Source organism: Callionymus lyra, chromosome 12 (assembly GCF_982586985.1).
Source record: "Callionymus lyra chromosome 12, fCalLyr1.hap1.1, whole genome shotgun sequence".
Lineage (NCBI taxonomy): Eukaryota > Metazoa > Chordata > Actinopteri > Syngnathiformes > Callionymidae > Callionymus > Callionymus lyra.
This window is the reverse complement of record NC_141829.1, coordinates 7,085,145-7,103,229: the sequence shown is the minus strand read 5'-3', so window position 1 is coordinate 7,103,229 and position 18,085 is coordinate 7,085,145. Positions and strand designations below refer to the sequence as shown.

Sequence of the window (18,085 nt, the reverse complement as noted above, 5' to 3'; positions counted from 1 at the left end):
TACCTGCCTGGGAGTCGTCATGTGACCACCTCGGTGAAAAACGAACAAAAGATCCAACACGGGAGAATGTGGAGAGTAAAATCCATGAGGGGAGTTTTCAATAGAGATGGTACAAAGTAAACTAACAGAAAAAAATCGACAACAATAAGAAGAAATTATAATTAATATGTACTGTATTATCATACGGAAGGCATATTAAAATAAACGGCATTTCTTCTTCGTTTCCAAGTACTGCGTGTTGATTTATTGTGCGAGTCGATACAAATGAACATGACTTACAACATTCCAGTCCAGGTTCTGATCGATCCAATCCTGGCCATCCTTGAACTCATCGTGCAAGCCCATGATGTACAACGTGTCCAGGGCGTCCACGATAGTGGCCCCGAGTTGGGAATTTCCTGCAAAACACACATGGATGAAGTGAGTTTTTGTGGTGCAAACTAAAAATAACTTACTCTGACTGGTTAATATTTTCATATCAACATTTGGCTTATTCACGGTAACTCTTGTTTTATACTTGTTTTGTAGTTCTAGAAAAACATTTGAACTTTTCTCCGTCTTTTTAAATCTGTATGCATGTTTTCCTTGTGTGTTCTGGAAGGCGCCTTTTATAATAACATGAATTTTTAATATTATTACTATTATTAATCTACTTATTTAAACAGCTTTATTGCATTTTTAAATAATCTAGCTGGTCATAAAGTTTCCACAGAAGACTTTTGTGGACCCTTCATAATCACATTAATCCATTTTAAATTTGTATGGTTTATTAAAATACTTCAGGACTGTCTTACTGTAGTAGCAGATATTTAAAATGGCAGGAAATATATGAGAGTGCAAAAAAGGCCATGCACATTTATTATTGTATCTTAATGTTCTATCCAGTTTTTTTTTAATTAAATCCTTGTTAAATAGATTGTTTTTGAAATTGTAAACAACAAAGAACAGATCAGTATATTTGTTCACTATTTTAAATGTCATCTGAGGTACAAAGAAACTGATAACAGAAAACAAGGTGAAACAAGGATTGAGGGTAAAATGGTTGATCCGAAGTATCTCCTGCTACCAGTCCCAAGTAAAAATGTTCTTGAGAAATCTACTATGAAACAGAATGAATCAAACCTTCTCAACTCTTCCAACAAAACCAAAATGCAGAAAATGCATTTTTAAATAGACAACAGACAGAGGATCAGACTTCATGACATCAAATCACATTTAACTTGACATTAACACTCGATGCTTTTTCTTCAATTGTTTTCCTGCTGACGACCTGAAAACCCGCCTTCGAGCTCTTTATCCGGGTAAGTATTTCTGTAATTCCGAAGCTTTCCAGAGAGCCTGTTTATCTGAACCTCAGCTCGGAGGAGAGACGAAGCACCCGTGTTATCATCATTAGAGCGGGGAAGCACTAAATCACTCGTAAACTACAGCAGACAGGCAGGTCGGGTTGACGGAAAAAAAAAAGGCCGGGCCGGCAGCCAGATCTTGACAGATTTCCCCCAAAACTACTGGTGGATCGGAGTTCCTCGGCGTGACTGAACACAAATCATCTCCCCATTTCACTTCTGTCAGTCGCATCCACTGGATGTACACTTAAGATATGAGGTGGAGTCAAGTTTCGGGACTTTATTTGTTTATTGACTGTGACAGGGTCTCGGATGGCTGGATACAGCAGTTTTGGGAGTCGTGCTCAAAAATACTTCTTAATGATTTCTTTTCGTAGGTATGACGGGTTTTTTTCTGCTTTTGGAGCTCATGCTTATATAGTCTTGTTAAATACACGAAAAAAAGAAAGAAAAAAGAAGAAGATGACGGACGAAAATTCAATGTCACTTAAAAGATGGTTGCAATTTAAGTCGTATGTATTCTCTGTGGAGCTGTATCAATATCAGAAACTATACTTCAGGTAAAGGTTTATATTTATTTGAGGATTTAAATGCATTAAATTGGTGGTTGTTCTCCTTGTTTTTATGCATGTATGTATTTATGTATTTGAGAATTGTTGTGTTGTATAATATGTGCTAAGAAATACATCATTTAAACTATACTAAGCAGTGCATGAGGAAAATAAAACAACGGGTTTTGCACTTTATTCACTGGACTTAAATGGTTAAAACTTTCACCTCAGAAAATCACCGTTATCCACCTTTAGCTTCGTCACATCCTTAGTTCTTATTCACTTCTCTTCCCTCTTCTCAGGCATCTGTTTGTCCTCATTCATCACTGTCCAACCTTTTTCCCCTTATCGACTCTTCATCTCTGCATTTCCATTCCGAATGCACATTTATTATAGAATTTCAAAGTAGCTTTTAAGCCTTTTGCTTCGACTTAATCTTAACCCTTTTCCACTCTGTCATTTTGCCCGACTCGGCTCTTAAACGTCTCTATAATATTCCTTCTGTTGCCGAGGAGTGTCTGGAATATCTTCCTTTATTGTCATCCACTCTCTAAACTCAATACTTGAACAACTGTTAACATGGGAGAGCATTATGTTAGGGAAGGATGGTTAAATCAATGGGAAATAATATGCATCTTCCATTTCTTTTAAGGTTTAATTTTACGCTACAACCAGCTATTTATGAAAAAAAAATATATAGAGGCAGTTTTGTTTTGCATACATCTACATTTCATCGACAAGCAAATACCTTAATTGATCAAATATATATTTTAGATATTTAAAATGAGCAGAGAGAGAAACAGTACTTATTACTTCTGCTCCTTATTTACACTTTTCCATTTCACTGACCACAATATTTACTTTTATAAAAACTTACTATTAACTCAGTTATTTTTCTATTTTTTATTGTTTTTTATTGTTAATTGTTGCTGAATGCTGACTTTATCTGCGTCATTTTGTGTGAATTTATTAAAATACATGTATAACATCTTGCATACAAGCAACATTGTGTCTAATGACTGATGATGGGTTCGTGTTCTTCAAAGCTCGTCTTCTATTTCTTTAATAAAATATTGTTATTAAGCAGATAATTATCATCGTCTGATTCTACTAAACCCTTGGAGGATCAGTCTTTGTTGTTTATTATTCCAACAATGAAAGAATCAAGGACAAACATAATACATGATTTAGTATTCAGAAGGAAAAAGACTATTGTTATTTAAAAAAAAGAGAAAACAGTTTGGTTACTGCAACTTTAATGCTATTTTTGTTGCCATTTCAGATTCTGGTGCCTTTTGTTTCTCTTTTCTTTCTGCAGCGAAAGTTTCAAGAGCATCGCTTCCCTCTTTTGCCCTGTGGTGATTCAACCCACACCATAATGAGCAGAGACAATGCCAAGGCACCTACTCAGGCCAATTTATCTTAGCCTGGCTTCTATTACACAACCAGTTACCAAAACCCTTGGCAACAGACCCGAACATCTGCTGTGTTTCAGCCTCAGAGTGGGACTGTGAAGTCTGGACTCGTCCCTCCTCATTGTTAACCAATCAAAAACGTTATATTGATCTCAAAATAATACGCCTCACCCTTTTTCTAGGAGTGAGTCGTCGTTAAAAAGATTGATTAACACAAATAAGTGTGTTAAAATAAACATTCATGTTTAATTCATAGATATTTTTTAAAGGGATGGGTCAAGTTTCTTATCTGCATTTCTGCAATGGCAGTTTTTTTTTTTTACTCTTCAGTGGAGCATTTGATTAAGTTTGCTTTATTTAATGAAATTCCATAAGCTATTGCAGTTATCGAAAATAAGCGTACCCCACAGTAGCACACTTTACTTTGCTGTATTTTTATCTGGCCAGGGCCTATATTAAAATAAGGCGTTTTTGGAAAAAAGTAAATAAACTAAAATATACTCCAAGGAGAGCAGACAAATAATGATTATTTCGTAGTCGATCAACAAGTAGTATGAAGTACATGAAGATTTTTAAATAGTGGAAAAATGGAGTTTCACTAAAGAGGCTATAAATTATAAGACAGGAGAGGCTCAAATTATATTTCAATGAGAAGACTCTCCAAGACACAGTAATCATCATGACCTTTTTGAACTTATTACTTTATAAAGTTGCTCTGAAATCTGGGCGAACGAGAGGTTACGGGAGTGGAGTCCATTATGACGTAATAATGGCTTCACCTACTCCAGCCAGCTGTAATCACCCTCCACTTTGTTTATACAACAAGTCTTTTGGATGTGGAGACTCCTAGGATTGATGATGCGCGGTGACAAAACTCCATGCTTAACAAATCCAAGCAGAAAGGGTGTTGTTGGGGTAAACAAGATTTTAATCTTGTGATTTTAATCAAGATTTTAATCTTGTTGTTTTGACTCCCAACAAAACAACAAGATTTTAATCTTGTTTACGAGATAGTATCTCATTTACAGTGGGCGGGGCTTAAGCATTTTCTAATGTAAATATTTCAGATTAAAAGTTTTCTAAAAACAGACACATACTGATGAGTACAATAGACGTCCAAGGTGAATTTAAGACACACTGAAATCAAAACATTAGTTGCCCTTTAAGGATGTTACAAGATTCTTCTTTTTTAATCTGCGAAGCCAAAAGACGTTATTGTGGTTTTTACATTCCTGGTAACAACTACTGTGTTTTTTAGCATTGAGCTTAATCAGCATATTTCTAAGTTAGTAAACTATAAAAACATTTTTTAATTACATTTGCTCAGTGACATCGCTGACCTTCACGCTTAAAGTAAATAATGGCTGCAACAACTCGAAAGATCATAAGTTGTTTTGTTGGGAGTCGCTGTGTAATTCCTCTCCTCTCAGCATCAGTCTAATCCTTCTGTTTCCTGCTGGAACATTTGGCTCCACTGATGGGAGAAGGACAGAGGCCGAAAGGCAAAGCCATTTTCTTTGCGACAGTAAAATATGCATCGTCAGTAGTCAATAGATTAGTTTTCATGACATTGTAATTTGAAGTATATGTGACCGTGATTACTGGTTGAGACGACTTTAAGGTAATACATTTACTCAAGGGGTCATCCTAAGCTTCCTAGTAAGTATGCAAGTAATTTATATTTATATTGCGCTTTTCCAGACCAGCGTCACAAAGCGCTTAAACAATCAAAAAAACACTCAATAAAATATATACTTTAAAGGTCAAGATAACACCGAGACAAACACAGGAGTCTCAGAGAATCATGCAAAAGCCTGAACAAATAAAAATGTCTTAAGATGTTTCTTGAAGGAGTCAGTAGATCATCAAACACAGAGATCGTTCCAAAGTTTAGGAGCAACAGAAGGATTTCTCTCCTCTGGTCCTGAACCGTGTTCAGGAACCATCAGTAGATTCTGATCCATGGACCTCAGAGCCCGAGCTGAGGTGTAAGGCTGGATCAGATCAGTAAGTTATTTGATATCATTCCCTTTTAATGAAAGTAAACATGAAATCTATAACGTAAAATACGCATTATTGACAATAACGGTTGTGTATCGGTGTGTTGATTTACTTTCCACACCACTAGTTTAATGACGCCCTAATGCTTTGGTGTCTTTCTTGTCTTGGTCTAGACCAGGAGGACACATTTTATCCAATCAGGTGTCTTAGGAGTGTAATCAGTTGATTGTCAGTCTGGTGTTGCTTGTTCAGCTGAAACCTCATTGGTTAAACTGTACATGCTTGATCGGTTGGAACAAAAACCTGCACCCACTGCGGCTCTTTCTGGACCAGGTTCCCTACCCCTGGTCTAGACGTTCTCAAGTCTTGGTCTCGTCTAAAAGTCCGCAAGACATAAAATATTGGTTGTTTTTCTCTCAACTATGACGAACTTTAGTTGAATGTTCACCAAGAGTGTCTTAGTCTGTCTTTAGGGTTTCTGCAGAAATCACTTGGATGCAGATAATCCCAGGGAATCATGGTAATAGGATCAGACCCCGGGATCCATGGATGCCAACTTGCAAAATGGAACACAGAAATAAAAGACAGGCACACAAAACTGACTTAGAGAAATTAGTGGGATGAATACAAGTCCATCAATCGCGAAAAAAGGCGAAGTAAAAGCCACAACTGAGCAGAGAGTGTGAGCCGTGAGTCTTTCACCCCGACAGAGCGACCAGGTATACCTTTCATCTCTGCTCCACGTGATCTCCACAACCTTCTCCCAACAGGCAGCTGTACGCCCGAGGCAGCCACGGATATCATTAGCCGAGAGCGCGTCCAGCTGTTCTCAGAAGCGAAAGCAAAACAGGGAGAACGAAGAGTCTCTGGACTTGCAGGGCCAGATTAAAATCAGACGGCGGAGCCTGTGCACGGAAACAATAAAGCACTAATGGCCACGCGGAGCAAGGCTCTGACTCACCGGTGGTGGTGCTCTGGCAGGAAAGATTAAAAACACACAAAATCACTTCTATAAGGTCACGCTAAGCCCAACAGGAAATCCACTGGACATTTTTATCAACATCAAAACCACGTTCCGGGCCAAGGAGTGTTTGGCAGCGTGACTCAATAGCTTCACGGCGGAGGAGATTTTTATCTGATAAAGTATTTCTGGACCGCTGTGAGGAGCTCACGCATCCCTTTGAGACTCGCGGTAGAAACGCCAGATTCTTTTTTTAAGCTTTGCAATGTCAGAACCTGATTAAATTATGACACCATCATATTGTTTATTGAGAAGGATCGAGGGGGGGGGAGGGAGGGTGTAACCATAACAAAAACAGAGAGTTTAAAGAGTTTAAAACACAGAGATTGAGGATCTGGTTTAAGGATTGAAGACTGAAGCTTGTGGAAAAACTCTCTTGTGAATTTAAAAAATGTACCATTGAAATAACCAATTTGTTGTTCACTCATTCTATTCCCCGAAGACATTCCCAATGTAGAATACCACCAATTAATTCTATAAACAGAAGCTTCTGATGATATATTGATGTATTCATTTGTGTGTTTTGCGGGGACCAGAGAATAGCATTTGTATCCAATCATTCCATGAGGAATTAATCATTCAACAATAATTTGAATAATATTTTTTATTATTGTCAAGAACTCAAACACACAGGGGAGAGGAAGAAAATTTGATTTAATATAATGGGGAAACTGGAATAATAAAAATAAAGAATTGGAAAAATAACTTAACTTGTTAACTTAAAATACCCTTAATATAAGACTTAAAGTAAAGAAAAGATACTTAATAACAGTAAATCTCTCTTTTTTTATATATATATTTTAAATCACCTCTCGATTTGTTTTAACCGACTAAAAATGAAGAGCAATTTACCTGTAGAGTCCACAAAAAAAACTTAAAATAGTTTAACCCTTTCTTAGTTTTAGTCTTTCCTTATGAAGTCCACATAAAGACCATCAAATGTGGCCCCTTGACAGCATTTTTCCCTGATTTACTTCGATAGATGTTAATGCATCTTTATCACATCTTGTCAGTTAGTTATATATTATTTGTGTAGTTCTATATAAACATGCAGTTTTTAAAAGCTGTGATATCTTAGATTAAAATAATAAAAAACTATAAACAAACCTCTCTCGTACACAACTGTGTAAAAAATGCTGCCCACGATCTTCAAATCTAGGAACGTAATCCAAAAACATAATCTGACTATTGGTATATTGGACATTTAAATCCTGACAGAATGACCCAGATCCCCAGCCACTCATAAATATCTTGTGATTAAATATCAGCGAAAGCTCCGTCTGTCCACGACAAACAAAGTCACTTCAGCGTCCAGGACTCTGGGAATCGATATTTTCAAATGGGTCAGATTACACCGAATTCACGGACCATATGTCGCCGTCTGTCATCGGGACGGATCAAAGGCAGGGCGAGACACTTTGAATGTCAATGCTGCTTGACCGATGGGGTACAACCAAAGGTCAAGATCTACATATAGAAAGGTCAAACCCGTCAACCAGTCAAAAGTCAAACAGTGAAAATAGTTAATTGCCTTTTTAAATTCTGCTCATCGACGATAAGTGGATGTTTAACAATCGCTGGAGAGCTTATTGGATTCACATGTCACTGTCATAAGGTCTAACAGAGACTGTATATACCATTTCACCTTGTGTCTGCCTCGCTCGCACACATTTCCAAGTGAATCTGTCTAAATCCAGCCTGTCACAGATCATTCCACAGAACATCGAGGACCGCTACAATAAGAGATTCTATCAATCCATGTCTGTGCCGCGGCTAAATGAGGCGTCACCGGCTGTGACGGGAACTTTTCCTCACCAACTTTGCACAAACTCCCCTTAACAAGGCTCCGTGTTATCCAGGCTTCCTCTTGTGACAAAGGCTGTTGGTATCAGCGCTTAAGATCACTTCTTCACATTCTTCGCTTAGAAAAGGAAGAGAAAAAAACAAAGGGAATGACACTGAACTTGAGGTTATCTGAGCCTGGTGCCACAATAAGAGCCTCGGGACTTTCTGCTCCCACTCCAGCCTCTGCTCTCAGAAAAGATTAGTCCTGAACTGTGAGGAATCGCTTGCACCAAGTTTTTAAATTTAGCCATTTGGAAAAATGGAAAAGCTAGAATGTCATTCATAGTTTTTTTTTCTAGATCATAGTCATGAAATCATGTGCAGTATGTGGGGATTTTGTGTTCCGGTTTCCAGTTAATGGAATAATAGAAATATATATATATATATGCAGTATACAGTATATATTATATAATAAGAACATGCTATAACATTTGTGCAATTACTGTAAATAAGAAGGAGTTAAGAGTTGAGTTCCAACAATACAGTAAAAAGTATGTGAGGAATAAATAAAAAACCTTACACTTAACAATCTAACTTTAAGCTAACTAAATACCAATACCAATACAGAACATATTAACGCTAAAATCAAACATTAATCCAAATTAAAAGTTTCAACATTTAAACTTTTTTTTTTTTACATGGGTAACCGAAGCTTCTAACCGTTGTGTAACTGGTAACACAAAGGAGATTATCTCTAACATTTAACATTATCTCTTTTAAGTATCAATTCTGTTTTTTCTTACAAGAATCAACACATTATTGTTGTTCTTGTTTTATCTTTTAACAACAGAACATAAAATGTTACGAGTCATGGCTGTCAATACATTCTTTATTGAAACCACAGTCTACCTTCGGAGTAACACATCACATGACCAAATCGCTCAAGCCTCATTGGTCAAAAGCAGTCACTTGCAGGCCTGAATAGATTGGTCATAAATGAACATGGAAGAGGAAAAGATTATCGATTTCTCTTAAAGTTTATGATTTGATATCCGTGTACCAGTTTACACATGTAGACATTGACGCTAATTCACGTAGTAATAAACCACCCAGACATTGTAGTAAACCAAGAACTACATCAAGACTTTTTCGGATCATGTTTGGAAAAAGTGTTGTATAACTTATTATTTCTTAAACCTCCGAATGGTGTGTTCAAGTACATCATCAGATAGGAAATATCTATAATCGTAGTGAATTATAGGAGATTGGGTCAAATTGAGGAAAAGGAAAGAAAAATAGTTTGTAAAAATTTCCCATCATGCAGCCAAGCTAACCAAACAATCCAATAGAACACAAATCTCCAGGATCATATTAAACATTGAGTCGAGTCAAGCATGTCAGAAGAGATTATCATTATTATTAGAAAGCTTTCCCTTGAGTGAAACTCTATTGTACGGTTAAGCTCCATCGTGTGTTTCATACACAACCGGAAAGGCTTTATATTGGTAAGCATTAATTATGTACCTGGGATCAATATCGTGCAGAAGTGGAACATTGGAATTACTTGAACACGTGAATGATTTTCTGAATAAAAAACGGCAGCTTCTAATCAACTACAAATCAATTAACACTGTATTTTCTGTCCCTAAAGTGACGTCTGTGACCTGTGACCTTTTCAAACAGGCTTTGTTTGAAACCAAGATGGCTCTTTGTGCAGCCGTGCAAGAACGAGAGAGATTAACGGCGACGCGAGGATAAAGTCGAGACAAGGATGGAGGAGAAGGGCTGTGTTGGACTTACCAAAGATATTGGTGGAATGTCCTTTCTTGGCGAGGGGCTTCAGCTCGTTGTGACCCCATCCATACTGTCTGTAGCTGTCCCAGGCGTGCTTCATCATCTGGTGGAGTGACAGACGGTTAGATTTATTGAATGATAAACTGGATACTTTTATAGCAAACAAATACTTTCATCAGGATAACCAGGAAACATCGCTTTCAGTAAAGTAGCAATTTTCGGAATAAAGTTTTGAGGAACCAGACGGAAATAAATCATATCTGTGCAACAAATTCAACAAGCCTTTTTAATGAGTGAATGGAAAAGCAAAACAAGAGCCCAACGTGGATTAAAAATAAACTTGAAATGTTAGAAGCCTAAAGAAGACGCTTTAATGATACATTATATTATATATAAATTCTATAAAATATAAATAAATTATAAAATGTATTAAATGTATTTATTAAATTTCTTAAATAAATAAAATAAATTATATAAAATAAATAAATTATAAAATATTCTAAAATTATATATACTATATATTAGTAATTTGACCCGTTTTAAAGACGTCTAGATTTTGCAAATACAAAAATGTTTACAGGCAAATAAACAAGTTAGCATGATGGAAAAGTAGCCAACTGATCTTACTTTCAGGCAACCACAATTTGAAAGAGTCTGCAAATACATACATTATGATTCCTAGAAAATAATAACATATTTACCCCATTCATAAAATACATATGAAAAGAAAACTTGCAACTACAACATCATTGAATCATTTGTATATTTTTACAAAAATATCCATGAGAATATGGGTGAAAGACTTGAGTGTGACTTTATGTGTGTTTTATTGTATAAAATTTCATCACGAATGAGAGGGATTTGCGTTTTTCAATTGCTCTCAGTGACCAGGCTTGTCGAAGTACACCCACAACCCTTTAGGCCAAAAGTATTTCAGGCCCGTTTTGTGACCTGCATTAACATTTGCAAATTGTATCCCTCATTGTGTCTCGGTGTGTATGTGTTGGCATGTGTGAAAGTGCGTCTACTTTCAACTCAATTCATCATTGTGACTCTCCAGTTTCACGATGAAACCGAAGCAGCGTTTTGGATAACGGTCGCCACCTGTCATGTACACAAAAGTCCGTCTGACGGAACCGATCTACGGGAAGATAAGTCGAGATAAGTTGATGCTGAGAACTTTCGCTTCAAGGGTAAAGAGAGGAGATGATACGGCAGAAGGATGATTTGACTGATAATACACTTTCAATTTTAGACGGTTTGCGGTGTTAACTCGAGTGGAATCGACGCTGAGGAGTCAATCTTCTTCCCGCACGGAACAGCGTGTCACCGTTGGATTCTATAGGGATCAGGGGATTTTCCTTTTTTAATATCTTTGTCATCGCAGGCCTGAGTCGTCTCTGCCAACTGTGTGTCTGCCATATTTAGACTCGGGTTAAATTAAGTTTGCTTTAACCTTGGTCAAAATAAATATCCAGAAGGGCAGACAAAGCCGTTCAAAGACATTTTATCTGATGCTTGAAATTTAAAGAAAAGTTGACTTGAAATGATAAAGTTCAAACTTTAAATATTGTGTGGAATTTAAAAAACTTATCAGACTTTTGGAACTTTACTTTTTACTCTCATTAAAGATAAATAAACTTGCTACAATATGAGTAGCACAATTTATTTTTTTTTGCAGTTGAGGGAATTGTGACTCATAGCAATAAAATATGTATTCATCATGCATTTTATATGTTTGGACTACTAGGTACTACTTCTTCTATACAACAGTGGCTCCCAACAACCGGTCCTTAGACCAGTACTGGTAGAGAAACGTTTTTTAAATTATACAATTTCTGTTGTTGTTGGTTAATACTGCCTGAAAGGAAGCTTTTTTTAAGCAGCAATAGCTTGTTTCTCTTTAACACAAGGCTCTCCATCAAGTTTACCTAAAGAATAATCTCTATATCATAAAGTATGTTGTCAGGGAAACTGTCATGTCTATCGTTTTGAAAAATCGACTTAATCACGTGATAAGTACCACTATAATCCTTTTTTTTAGGGGTCTATGAGATGAGAAAATGTATGAACTCACTGAATATTGTTTTCTAACAAATATATATAATATATAAACTTCTTAAGTGTAATGAGTTAAACATTAAATGTTCAAAACATTTCTGAAATTGAAACTGATTTCGAAATGATAAACTCAAAAAAGGCATAATACAAATACTTCAAAACAATCATAAAAAATATATTTCCTCAAGTAGTTTGGGTAAATTGTTGCTTATAAAACATTGAACCTTTCCATCCTATGATCCTTTTGACTTTATAAAAAGCCATTTAAAACCCTCTTTTCAAACATTTCCGACATCTTTCTCGAGTACCGTACTTGAGCAAAATGTTCCGGCCGTTAAATATGCCTTCTAGACTTTGTCCTGAGATTTTATTTGCTAAAAAGGACGAAGAACTGGAGGTGGCTGAAGCAGAATGTGTTGCATAAGTTCGGCTGAAAGTACAAGTCAAGGATGGGATAAACCGATCTAATATGCTTCAGATACAAGGGGTCAAAGAAACCAGCAGCAAACACTGAAGAAAACACCAGCATTCTTTCACCTTGAACCTCCACTGGCTAATGTCCGCTCGACCCGTCTGTCTGCTCGACTCGGTCTCACTGCTTCGCGTCTTTATGTCGCCATGTAAGGACAAGTGCTGGGATCCACCTCAATCTCTTCCTCTCCTTGGATCAGGCCGACAGCCAAGCTCATAAAGACAGGGCCAGGAGAGTCGATGTCAGCCCGGCCCGTCGGCCCGTCCGTGACGTACCGCCTGGACACCGAGCTAAATCAAATCGATACACAGCAGGGAACTGGGGGGACGACTCTGTCAGATCTGTGTCGGCGAGTCATCACATTCTGAAGTGGCCTCACACGCCAAGGACGAATGTAACAGTGCGAGTGTTTGACAATGTTGGCAAGTGATTATTTAAAAAGAACCTTGGAATACTAATCGGGTATCAAGTCCTAGAAATATTCATGCAGACAACCAACACTTGTTTCAGGCAATAGAAGGAGGAATCAGGAAGTTTTCTTTGTTTTTTATTTTAATTCAAAACGCTTTAATGATGAAAGTAGCTCCGGAGACCACACCAAGTTAAGAGCTCCATCCGTCATATTGATGGTGACCTCTAGAGAAAATTAAATTGGCATCATTCTTTACGTCAACAGTGAATTAAGAGGTGCTCAATAATGTCAGATGAATTTCAATGGCTGCCAAATTCATCAATTATAAGCCTTCGGCACGGCTCTCTTATTAGTGCCCAGACTTTCCTGTGCATCATCACTCGTGTGATGAGTTCAACAATGTTCATCGTGATATTGCTACAATAGTCACTTCATTAATGCGGATCTGATCTTCAAACACAAGACCAAATTGGAATTTTCAAAAGCAAAACGTTTTCAAATAAATAATCAAAATATATAAAAATGTAGTTTATAATCCATGCATTTGTGTCATTGAGACTATTGTAACAGTTGGTTTTCATGTCCTAACAAGAAGGATCTGTCTCGCCTGCAGTTGATACAAAACTCTGCAGCCAGAATTCTGACCCACTCTAGTAGAAGAACTCACATTTCCCTGATTCTTAAAACTCTTCACTGGCTGCCAGTTTCCTTCAGGATAATTTTAAAATTCTGGTTCTTACTTCAGATCTATTCATGGTCAGACCTTCCATCAGTGATCTGATCCAGACTTACACCCCAGCTCGGGCTCTGAGGATCAGAATCTTATGATGGTTCCACGCACACAGTTCAGGACAAGAGGAAAGAAATCCTTCCAGACTGTTGCTCCTAAGCTTTGGAACGATCTCTGTGTTTGATGATCTACTGACTCCTTCAAGAAACATCTGAAGACACTTTTATTTGTGCAGGCGTTTCCTTGATTCTCCGAGACTCCTGTGTTTGTCTCGGTGTTATCTTTACCTTTTAAGTATATATTTTATTGGGTAATGTTTTGATTGTTTAAGAGCTTTAGGACCCTGGTCTGGAAAAGCGCTCTACAAATATTACTTACTTACAATATAAAAATATTTGTTAATTATTTACATTAACATACATATTATATTAATGATATTTCAACAAAAATGTGAGACAATTTTTTTATGTCGATCTATTTTTTTCCCCCATGGTGAAAATTCTATTATTTGCAGCCCTAGTTTATAATGTCTTCTTCTCTCATTTGCAACTTAACTTTAAACTTAGTTTGTTTTCCGTACTTGCAAATCTAGGTTGGAATAATTTTGGATCTCCATTCTAAATAAGCAAAGAACATATGTTTTTTGTATTTATTAAATTCCTTACATTGGGTAATTGTACAGGACATAGCCTTTTTAGCTTTAAACAAGCTTTTTAAAGTAGTTCACAGGAATGTGATGCCAATATATCCCATCTTAATTTATATTGAAATGACATACTGTGGATATCATTTGGTTTTGTTTAAGAACTCATCATTCTATAATATGTATTGCAATTCAACATCAATTTCAGATTAAATGAAAAAGAGGCTGAGGTATGCAAGACTAAAGGTGACTAGAGAGTCAAACAGCAGTCGTGTCACAGGTGACTTTATCTCGATCAGTTTCCAGTCGAGACTCATGCATAAAGATGCTCTCGTGCTCGCATGTTCCATCAGTGTTGTCGGACATTACCATCACGATGCATAAATCATTCCTTGCTCTATTTGGCTCCGGCTACACTGGAAAGATGGTCGCGGTGTCCATCCATTATTCTTCTACAGCAGCGACTGGCTCATTTCTGAGTCGCCCCATCTATGAATTGCTGGAGGAAATGTATTTATCACGCGTCTGGCTCAGGCTTCGCTTTTTACACACTCGGTCCATCTCCCACATTTTATTGTAAAGGTGGGGTCTGTCAGGAGGTAAAAGACATCAATGTAGGCCAGTTTTTAAAAAAAACGGGAATGTGGAAGGTGAATCCACAAATGTGAAGTTTGATCGGAAAGACTGGACACATTTTGTGCCTCTTCAAAGTGAGGATGTCTTGCTTGTCAGACCTCAGGATGATTAGTGCTATTTCAAGGTCCACAGAGTTGAGCTTGTGGAAACGACTTTACTTCAAGCAATTTAGCAGATTTTTTTTTTCCTAAGTGTAGCCTTGAAGATAGTTCTATAACGCGGCATTTAAAAATACTGTCATGAATGGGCCAAGATTTAGACGTCATTCTTCGATTTATAATCTTCAACCCTAAACCACTGATTACCATATTTTTTTGTCGTTTTATGCTGACATGTTGATGAATATTCTTTGTCCTAATTTTGAAATAAATAAATAATCTAGTGCGCCTTATAGTCAGAAAATATGGTAAAGGATTCAACCAAAAACTGATCAGCGGTTTTACGTGAGGATACCACCGTCTCAAAGACTAGTCTTTCCTTCTCAGGTTTCAGATTTAAAGGTTCTCCTTTTGACGGACCCAACATATCCGCAGCCCAAAGTACTTCTGCTTGGTCTGCCCTGTATTCTCCTTATTGATCCTGCCTGGGAAAATTCAAACATTCAAAATGAGGAACAAAACAACCTCTAAAGGTTCTTTCAATGAATAACATCAACTCTGAGGTAGCCAAGCCCCAGGGGAGCCAATGCCTTATCTTGGTTGGAAGCCTCCTGTAGCTCAAGGACTCCTTCATCCGTTTCATGTTGCTATAACCTAGCATAACACCGCAGGCGTCAGAATCACTACTCCAGTCTTTTGATTAAAAACTGACCACTGAACCCACCGAGGCATTATGTATTCAGCGATGCCAACACACTAACAGTAAGTAACAGTAAGATAAGAGTTTTTCATAATCTACAGGAAACCACAGAGAAATTCTTCGTATAACAAACAGGAAAATCTGTGCCGCTCAACAGTTGAGGTGATGTGAAAGAAATATTGGTTTATTACAATATTAATGTGTCTTAAACTGCTTACTACGTTATCACAATATTAATGTGTTCACTTCTTCACCACAAATGCATATGTGTTCGAAACCACTGATTGCCTGAAGCACAATGTGTATGTGTTTTGAAACTCCTCACAAGATACATCCCATCAGGGGTCAGCAAGGGCAAGTGAAGGAACAGGCAACGAGTTGGGAGGGGGAAGGTGAGAAAGAGCAGATAACTGTGGGATGCTCCCTAACCTTGAGTGTTATCTGTAAGACTGTTTTGAACTGCTGATGCCAATGCTGTGATGTAACCTGCACAATGAATCTTACTAAGGTCAAACTAAGTTGGGAGGGGGGATGAGCAGAGGAGACTGCTTTTGATGTAACCCCTCCAAAATGTGTTTTGCTTTGAACAAACTGAATAAAAAGGGAGGGACGCTGGAACTTCGTCGGACAGTCGGTGCGAGCTAACTTCCGCGTTGGTTCTGGCTGTCTCCTCTAGAGTGAAGAAACAATCTCTTACTGGTGTGACTCTGAATCTTTTGCTATTGAACTGATTTGTCTGTGAAACATTGTGAACAGTTTTTCTGACAGGTGACTTCTTATCTTCTTTCAATTCACCACTTCAACGTTCTATCAAAATTAACAAACAGTCTTCAAAGAAAGTGAGATACACAAAATTGCATCTCCAGGTAAATAAAGTCAAATAAGTTACGCAGATATTGACCACTTCAGTACATCTACAAGCAAATGTAAAACATTTATCACATCTACATTACAAAATGAAATCAATTTTACTTCGTTTTCTTTGGGAAAAGTGCCTCGATCTCCGTTTGTCTCGAGGGACAAATGAAATCGAGAACCACTGGGATTCTTCCAAGACCTGACAACGGAGGGGTGTAGTTGACAATGTGGCTCCAGGACAACCGTGTCACCCTAATAGGCGAAATCCCAGGAGAATTTTACGATAAAGGGTCTAGAACCTGGAGCATCTTTAAAGGTAATGCAGATAAATTGGACAATGTTAAGCGTTGCCAAGATTGTAAGGGGTTATATGCTATTAGGATAGCATTTAAAAAAATAAAGTAAAACAAGGGATTCGTTCAAAAAACAAATGTGTTTGGAAAAAAGGGTAACACAACACAAACAGTGAAGCACTTTACTCTCTGAAAGCAGAGTAAATCGTACTTATAATAGACAATCTGTGAGATGGTCAAGATTATTCCTCACAGGAAATATTGCACCATTAAATTTAACATTTCCATAAATCTCAATGGTGTGTTTTTTGGAAGCCAAATTATCGACTTCGAGACATTTTAAAGGGCATCTTGATTCATTAAGATCTAAACCTATGTGGAAGGACGTCAATGGAGCATTAATGTTATGCATCGTGGACACGAACATCAAGATGATATATAATGAGTGGCGACCATAACTGACCTCTGCAAACAACATTTTTCTAAAAGAGTGTAAAGTAAACACCAACCTACCTTTAATTTAGACTGTTGCAGTGTTGGGTTTAGTATTACACATTCATTTATTTTCTATTACCGATTATCGGGTTCGCTGGGGTCTGAAGGTGGGGGGGGACACCCTGAAAAGGTCACTAATCTGTCAAAGGGTTCACGGATACAAACAACCATTCAAGAAGATACTACAGAGTTTTCAATCCACCTATGCATGTTTTGGATGGCGGGAGAAGACTTTGGTACTAGGAGTAAACCCAGACAAGAACAGGGAGAACATACAAACTCCAAGCAACCTTCTTGCTGTATGGCGGTCGTGCTAATTACTACTTCAGAGTATTCCCAGTATAGTTTCCATTTTTAACTGTTAGAATTATTTCCTACAAGACAAAAACTACTGTCTTGACCTTTAAAAATGTGTTTTTTACATTTCAACGTTTTGTTTAAGTGCCTTGTGACCCTGGTCTGTAAAAGGCTCTTCACAAATAATAATTACTTAATGACTTAACTATATTAACTATACTATCTTGTCATATTACATATAATCAAAGGCCATTCCATTCAAAATACGTTTATCCAACTCCACAGTGTCAGAATAATGTAATTTCAGTTTTCAGTTTTTTATTCCCAATTTTTTGTGTGTACATTTAACAAGAGTTATCTACTACACAAGTCATGACTGTACAGAAAATGTGAGAAATCATTTATAATCAGAAAATGCTACATATTGTTGCTTTAAGGGACAAAAATTGAACATTTGTATTTTGATGGATATATTAT

At 37.2% G+C, this 18,085-nt stretch overlaps 1 protein-coding gene across 1 annotated transcript in view; it reads right to left on the bottom strand.

The window, feature by feature from the left end:
• The window catches only part of man1a2 (mannosidase, alpha, class 1A, member 2), a 78,506-nt gene that overhangs the window by 35,726 nt on the left and 24,695 nt on the right, over nucleotides 1-18,085 (bottom strand). Inside the window, exons 4-5 of the mRNA XM_087803905.1 lie at nucleotides 9,920-10,016; nucleotides 280-398 (exon numbers count right to left, since the gene is read on the bottom strand). Coding sequence (XP_087660031.1) covers nucleotides 280-398; nucleotides 9,920-10,016 — 216 coding nt within the window. The remainder of the gene's footprint in view (nucleotides 1-279; nucleotides 399-9,919; nucleotides 10,017-18,085) is intronic.